The sequence below is a fragment of the Schistosoma mansoni genome, chromosome 1 (genome assembly GCF_000237925.1).
Source record: "Schistosoma mansoni strain Puerto Rico chromosome 1, complete genome".
Lineage (NCBI taxonomy): Eukaryota > Metazoa > Platyhelminthes > Trematoda > Strigeidida > Schistosomatidae > Schistosoma > Schistosoma mansoni.
The window spans coordinates 29,445,727-29,454,153 of record NC_031495.1 but is presented as its reverse complement, the minus strand read 5'-3'; the positions used below and the strand labels follow the sequence as shown (position 1 = coordinate 29,454,153).

The following is an 8,427-nucleotide window of genomic DNA, read 5'->3' as shown; positions in this document are numbered from 1 at the left end:
AGACATAAACCAAGGATATTTTTCGGTTTAAGTTGATACACATTAAAATAACAAAAGGGAGTCACGAGGATTAATATATTGGGTTTTTTGAGACATTTTACCATAGAAGCCATGGCTTAGTGGTCAAGGTGTTCGACTTCCAGCCACAGTTCATGGCTTAAACCACGTACTGCCTATTTCCGTTTGGGTGACCGGGTAGTATCATTAGCTCTCACATAGTGCGCCTCACACCCAAGGGCTCGTGAACGAGTTTATTTAATTCCTTGGTATTAATAGAAACGATGACTCAGAGGTCAAAATACTCAACCTTTAGAAATTAGTTTGATGATAAATAATGACGAAAAATTTGTCGTCAGATTTACCTAACATATATATTTTCTTCAGTGGGTTTTAGTGAGCTACCCAGCACTACTAAACTATTTAAAACTAACAGGTTGGATACTGAAATTAACAACGGACGGTATCCTTCAGCTGTACCATTACGGCAGACGACACGTTGAACTGACGAAACATGATGTTAGTTCTATAAACTCCCGATTGGACATGAGATATGAAGGCACTAGTTAAGAAACATTTATCTTCATGTCTTGTTATTTTTGCCCAACATTTATCAAGATAACGAAAGAATATTTAGAAACTACAATTTAGTTTTGCTCACTATATAGAATCTTAAACGCAACATCCGACTAATATGCCACGTTAGTGCAATTTAATTGACTAGTAAATCCTATGTTGAAGACATCGAGCTGACCAATTTTTACAAAATTTACTCATAAGCAGATAGATAATTTGTAAGAGCTTACTCCGGGCTTCTTCCCTGAGTTCACGACGTTCTTGTAATTTCTCAGAAATTTTCCCGTTAATAAATTCAGTGAAAACAGGAATAAATGTGATGATAGCATATATCCATCTGACAATAGCGAACGGAAGCAAATCAAACCATCCGGGACCGGGAATCTTTTGAAGTTCGTCAGATATCTCTTGGTTTATTAGTTCCAACTTCCGATCACGAGCTTTGTGACGTTTTAGAGAAGTGCTAAGTTGATCTTCCTAAACAGTATGAACAGAAGTGAACTCTCATACCAAAGTAAGCCGCTTCTCAAAAACTGAGCCCCAAAGTGCAGCATAATGAATTACGGTAGCCATTCCGAAGAACAATCCAAATAGTTCGTAGTTAGACATTTTGCGGAGCTTCCTAAAGTAAAATACTGGGGTTCGCCAACTGGGCAAACCATTTATTAGCACTTCATCATATCTAAAAAGAATAAGGGGAAGTCCTCTGATATATTTACTTAGCACGTAATTCCGGATTCTTAAGGACTTCATAAATACCTACAAGCCTTCGGAACTTCTGCTCTGCAGTAGGATCATCTGGATTCTTGTCTGGATGAAGTTTAGAAGACAACTTTCGGTAAGCACGTTTTATTTCAGAAATATCAGCAGTCTACACGTATATTGTAATTAAATAAAATTCATCGTTACCTGAGAAACCCCCAAAAAATCATAAAAGTTTTCCTTGACCTCTTCAACTAAATCAAACATTTGGAGTTCTCCAGAATCCCATGCGCTCACTTTTTCACACAATAAGGCGAGGCAGAAAATGTAGATTATCATCGTAGACGCTCACGATTACTTGTGACCGCCAACAAGTCGACTTTTAGTTTGTAGGTACTGAATCGTTAAAGGCGATGTGAGTTTGATAGTGACAGCTGACTTGGCGATATAATCTGGTAGAAAAGGAACAAACCGGTAAACATAGTGAGTAGAAGTAAGTCTAATAAAGTGATTTAATAATGTACAAGCTCATATCTAACCCATTATTGGTAATTGAAAATAAGAATCAAATTGTTTAAGCTTCAACTATGTTATATTCAGTCGTCAATAAGGCTGCGCTTGGCTTTCAAATATGTGGTTATTACTGGAAGCGTGAAGGAAAATGTATAAATTTGGTGGCGATAACATACTCAACTAATGAAAGGAAACAAAGGACGACAGGGAATTACCTTGGTGTGTTACGAAGATAGGTATTTCGGTGGTAAGACTGAAGATCACTGAGGCAAATTTAGAAATAGAACTTGTAACGTTCAGTGATCTGAATGACCTTTGTATTTACATATCATCAGTTAAAATGACAAAATGCGGATAAATGAATTTCACACAAAACCAACAGCTGGTACGTTGAATCTGATTGGTTTGTCCATAAATTGTAGTTCTTCTGAACATATTAGTCAGAGTTGTCAGGCAGAATATACAATCACAATGTATTTTCACGATTTACAAGTACTGTGTGGTTCCTGATTATGTAGACACTCGATTACATACTTTATCCCCATCATAAAAAAGTTTTGACATTTTAACAGGAAAGGAATTGGAGGGAGCATATCAACAAGTCAACTACCCTTGGTATAATACCGAAAAGAACGCTTAAATGATACTATCCAGCGAGAAGCCAACATAAATAATAGTCTACTACAGAAGTTAAAGAGCAAAATGAGATAATAAAGGTGAAACTTCAAACATTAAGGAACGAGCGGGAGTACTGCGTTTCCGTAAGAATTCTACCTTTGCAACGCCAAAAATATTTCGATGGAGTTTAGAGTGCTGCTGATTTGAGCGGAAAACAAATAAGCAAGGAATAATGAGTAAATATAAATCTAGAGCAATAAGGAGACATACGAACATCCTAACTGTCGAGACGCAAATGTCATCTCGTGTTCAATGCTCAACATCTTCGTGACTTCCTAGTATAAACAAGTTAAATCATATGCACTCGCTTCTCAATGTCTAGGTAAGGTTTCAGGTTATTGTTATGTACAACCTTGCAGATAACCCAGTATAAGCCCATTTTTTACGATGGGATCTTGGAGTTAGGAACCTACCGCCTATCTTTGGTAGCCTTGAATGATGATTCCTAAGCCCTTGATTTGAAATGTGTTCGTTTTCCGTTGATTTACAACACTTAGTTTTTATGTGCCTCTGTTGTCTTGTGAAAAGGTAACAGGAAAAAGTAGATGTTAACAATACAGCCAGTCATACACTAATGCACAATTGGCTCCTACTGAACCTGAAAAGCATCGGAATCCTCAGACAACTACTTATGTAGATTGGAGACTTTCTAGTTGGTCACTGACAGAGTATGAATTAACTGTTAATCCCTCTTTTGAAAACTCGTATTTGGTGGAGTACCTCACGGTTGAGTACTAGGCCTATTGCTGTTTATACTTCAAGTCAAGTAACTTCCACACTTTGATATGGTCTTGATCTCTGAGCTGGATGATTCAATCGTGGGAAAATACGTAACCGAGTATCAGATTAAAGGGGGAGGAGGTAACAAATAAAGACAATGACGGACCTAAGATTGGTGATAATAAACTAAGACCGGAGTTAACAAGACAAGCTGCCAGTCACGTGTGGAGAGATTCAAATGCTGTACACCTACCTGAAGAATGTGCTGTTAGTATTGTCCAGAAGAACAATGAAACCTCCACGACAACGCGCGCTATTTAAAAAGGACAGTGGTATTTTTCCTCGTTGAGTAAATTCTATTGTTTTGATCGTTATTAACGTATCAAGACTACTGTTTTTATACTTTGATTGAATTTCTTTCAGTTAAAGTATTTTATTAGAGTATCATTTTTGGTATCCTAAATAGTTTTATCGTCGGTACTCCAGAGTACCTTTGTTTTTCTATTGTGTCTGTTAGTACTTTGGTCCTAACTATTTATAGTTTTTTTCTACTTGTAGTCAACACTCACTTTCGCATCCTAAAATGACTGGAAGATGCAACAAAAGCATTTGCCACCGCCCAGGATGTCGATATCCTGTTGATAGCGGCATGCAGTGCGATGAGTGCAAAGGTTGGTACCACGAAGTTTGCACGAATCTAACACCTGCAGCTTTCAAGCGGTTCAGTAAAAATGGGTGCGTATGGCTATGTCAACAGTGCTGTTTGGATGCAAATAGCCTGTTAACCGAGGCCATCTCAATAGTAAATGCCGCAAAAAAGTGTCTCGGCAAGCGCGGTCGGGATACATCAGTCAGAACTCAATCTGTCGACACGCAGATTGGCACAAGGCAGGCCCAAGTGAGTCCAAAAAATGCCGACCCACACTCTACAAAGGAGGAAGAACATCCTCCAAAGAGGTCTGTCACAACCAGAAACTCGCGCAAAAAAGTCTCTTCTGTCCCTCGTATCAAAAATGGTACCCAGAAGGGAACTTCCGGAAGCCGAAACCGCAAGGCTCGATCGGTTTCCAGCGCGAAAGATGACCCAATCTCCCAAGTCGTCCTGAACCTTCCGGAATCCCACAGTACGCCTGACGCGACTGTGGTTACCACTCCAAAGAACGTTGGCGATTGGGTACGGGTCGTAAGAAAAAAACGCCAAAATGACGTAAAAGGAAATCATACCCCCACCAAAAGGGTCGACAAGCCGAGGTCTGATCACAGCGACAGATCAGTCATTCTCCATAGAGTCAAGGAGAGTGACAGCTTAGAACCGAAAGCTCGTTTTGAGCATGACATTGTGTTGATAAAACAACTACTCAACCAAGTTATGCCCAAAAACATCCCCGGAGTCACCTTGCTAAAGGTGTATAGACTAGGAAATCTAGCGCATCTGAAACCAAATCAGTCTAGACTACCCAAAGTCGTTTTCAAATCCCCAAACGAACGCGACTTAATCTTAGAAAATGGACACAAATTAAAGGGTTCAGGAGTTTTTCTCCGTAAGGACTTACCGTTGGCGGACCGTGTTAAAAGACGGGAAGCCGGAAAGGAACTACAGCTCAGATTAGACGCTGGCGAAAAAGACCTGAAAATTGTAAATTTTCGGGTTGTGAGGCTTCGACAGAGGATGATGCCGAAGCCACTCTGGGTGAAGCACGAGGCCACCTAAATAGGCTTCGGATCTGTTATACCAACGCCCGGAGCTTACTAAATAAGCTACCGGAACTAGGTGTACAGATTGACTCAACTAGGCCAGACATAATCGCAGTCACAGAAACATGGCTGACGCCGTCTATAGATAGTAGAGAACTTGATTTCGAGGGTTTTACATTAGTAAGGGCCGATAGAACACAAACGCGTAAAGGAGGGGGAGTAGCTCTATTCATTAGGAATGCTATTCCATTCACCATTATCGACAGTGTATCCCATGAGAGTGGGACGTATGAATTAGTTTGCTGCCGCCTGAAATGCAGGGGACAAGAGTTGCTACTTAGTTTGATCTATCGCAGTCCAAGCTGTGAGGCAAACGAGGTCCTGCTAAGCAGTCTCAACACTTTATCACGAAGTGATCGATGTCTAATCCTAGGGGACTTTAATGCACCCATAGTGGACTGGGGAAATCTGCGGACTGAATCGTCAGCAAATTCCTTCGAACAGGAGCTAGTTGATGTGGTAATCACATGTGCCCTAGTGCAACACGTGAAGGAAGAAACCAGGTACGACCCGGGTTCTGCATCATCCTTACTAGATCTTATATTGACTCATTATGAGGATGATGTTGCAAACCTGGATTCCATGCCACCCCTAGGCAAAAGTGATCATGCAGTTTTAAGCTTTGACTTCCATATAACTGTCGATCACGAGCACGCCTCAGCTCAATCCAGACCTAACGTCTGGAAAGCAAACATACCAGACATCATGAAATCAGCATCATCAGTAGATTGGAAAATAGACCCAGAGTCATCAATCGAAACGGCTTGGGACGTATTCCGGAATTTATACTTAAAAGTTACCGCCCCCCACATCCCTTGGACTACACCTAAGAGACCGAGAAACTCCCCACCGTGGTTCAGTAGGGAGGTTCGCATCCTCTGTAAAAGAAGGAAAATGTGGGACAGATTTAGGTTACTGGGGACTGACGAGGCAAAATCTCAGTATCGAAAGGCTCGAAATATCTGTGCCTCAACCCTCCGTAAGGCCAGAAAGCTGTACGAAGAGAAAATCGTTAGGGAATCCATAGAATGCCCTAAACGCTTGTATTCGTATATAAACCAAAGGAAAAAAAGAAATGTTCCTTCACTATGGGGAGACAGTACTGCCACATCACTAGTGGAGGACGACTTTGGCAAAGCTCAAGTATTCTCTAAATACTTTAGCGATGTATACACCATAGAAACACCCTTCTCACCAGTCCATGAAAATCACCCCACACAAGCACTGGACAGCGTGACCATTAAAGAGCTCGATGTCCTTGGTCTGCTAGTTAAGCTTGACATAGGTAAATCCACTGGACCCGATGAACTGCATCCTAGGTTACTAAAGGAATTAGCTAACTTTGTTGCGAACCCTTTAAGTATATGTTTTAATCTATCCGTAACCCAGGGTCGTCTACCAAAAGACTGGAAGAACGCCATAGTAAGTCCAGTCTTCAAAACAGGTACAAAACATAAGCCCGAGAATTACCGACCAATTAGCCTAACTAGTGTGGTTGTTAAAATCTTAGAAAAGATTATTCGGAAGGAACTGTTAAAGTATCTCGATGAAAACCGGATCCTCTCCGAAAAGCAGCATGGTTTTAGAACAGGTTACTCTTGTCTCACAAACTTATTAGTCGCTCGTGAAAGCTGGTGCGCTCTTAAGGACCAAAAATTACCTATAGACGTAGCTTACATCGATTTCAGCAAAGCCTTTGACAAAGTTCCGCATAACCGGCTGTTATATAAGCTAAGGAATGTCGGGATTGGAGGCAATCTATTGATGTGGATAAAAGACTTCCTAGTTGGGCGTCAACAAAGAGTAAGGGTGAACTCCAAGTTGTCTAGCTGGGAAACTGTGCTTAGTGGAGTCCCCCAAGGTACAGTTTTGGGGCCAGTGTTATTCCTCCTGTACGTAAATGATCTCCCTCGTCTACTATCGTCATCGGTCTTACTCTATGCTGATGATGTCAAGATATGGAGAGCGATACAAAGCAAGAGCGATAGCTTAGAACTTCAAAATGACCTGGAGAGATTATCTGAATGGTCCCAAACCTGGCAATTGCCGATAAACACTTCCAAGTGTATTGTGATGCATATTGGCCACCAGGGTACAGATACATACACGATGAATAACACTGAGTTACCTATTGTTCAGGCACACAATGACTTAGGCGTCATCGTTAGTCAAGACTTAAAGACTACTGCACACTGCCGTGCAATAGCCGCCAAAGGTTTTAGGACTTTATGGTCCATACGCAGGGCTTTTAGGCATCTTGACGCTAAAACGTTTCTGACTTTGTATAGTGTTCGTACGCCCTAAACTTGAGTACTGCATACAAGCAGCTAGCCCCTGCCTAAAAAAAGACAGTGAACTCTTGGAAAGGGTTCAGAGAACAGCAACTAGGCTGATTCCCGGAATAGCGAAGCTCCCGTATGGTACTAGACTGACCAAGCTAAACCTATTCCCGCTGTCATATAGAAGAATCAGAGGCGACTTCATTACAGTTTTCAAATTGCTTAATGACAAATTTGCACCTGATATGCTCTCATTTTTCTTGTCTTCCAAAACAGAAAATCTACGAGGACACTCCAAAAAAGTTCACAAGCCCCGAACGAATTACTTGTCAGCTGACTACCGACTTTCCCATCGAATAATCAACGAGTGGAATTTATTACCTCAGCACGTGGTTGAGGCTCCATCCGTCGACTCCTTCAAAAGAAAGTTGGATCAGCTGAGAGACCATCATTGCCAGGACTAACACAGGCCATCAAGCCTCCTGTCCTTTCCAAACTGAAACTGACTAAAGCATTCAGCTTAGAGAATGAAACTCAACCAACATCATCAAGCTAAACTATAAATATTTGTAGCTGGGGGATATATATTCCCCGCCATCTTGTGGAGATAGTTAACATAGACTTAACTTGCAAATCATTTTAGTTTTTATTTTTTTAAAACTGTTTCCACAATGTCATACATTCCATACATTTTCAAATCCACAAAATTCCAGACCAATAACTAGAAAGTATGACGATAGGTAGTAGAAAGTGGCGGTGAACTTGCACTCTAGGTCTACTGCCCATAGTCATGATTAAGGCTCATCGATGAGGATAATTGTATCCCCCTGCACGTTGAAATGAAAATGTAGTGACTATTAAATTAGAGGAACTCTCCTGCTTATAGTTCATATTGATGACTAGTAGATCGCAAAAAGTCACGATCTAAAGATCACAACTTACCGCCCAAGGTTACGGTAAAAACGTAAATCCCACCCAAAGTTCCCCGCCGTTTCGTCCCAATGACCTTGAAAGGGGTAGTATGCGACCGTCATTTCATATTTGAATTTCAGTCGGCTTGTTGAGTGTACTTTGGATTTTATGGATTTTTGATATTCTCACACCCAAGTAGTCTATTTCTGCTATAAAACCACAAAATATTTGCATAGAATATTAACTGATCTGTCTCTCCTTCGTAGCCTCAACTTCGCTCCAACATCGTGCGCGC

The 8,427-nt window shown here is 41.0% G+C and overlaps 1 protein-coding gene across 1 annotated transcript in view; it reads right to left on the bottom strand.

Annotated features, from left to right (window-relative positions):
• The window catches only part of Smp_173390 (putative ribosomal protein L5), a gene marked incomplete at its 3' end in the record, with an annotated part of 20,645 nt that extends 12,440 nt beyond the window's left edge, over window positions 1-8,205 (bottom strand). Inside the window, exons 1-5 of the mRNA XM_018793966.1 lie at window positions 8,163-8,205; window positions 1,483-1,727; window positions 1,293-1,444; window positions 1,084-1,255; window positions 804-1,050 (exon numbers count right to left, since the gene is read on the bottom strand). Coding sequence (XP_018648425.1) covers window positions 804-1,050; window positions 1,084-1,255; window positions 1,293-1,444; window positions 1,483-1,614 — 703 coding nt within the window. The 5' untranslated portion in view covers window positions 1,615-1,727; window positions 8,163-8,205. The remainder of the gene's footprint in view (window positions 1-803; window positions 1,051-1,083; window positions 1,256-1,292; window positions 1,445-1,482; window positions 1,728-8,162) is intronic.
• Between the last annotated feature and the right edge of the window lie 222 nt (window positions 8,206-8,427).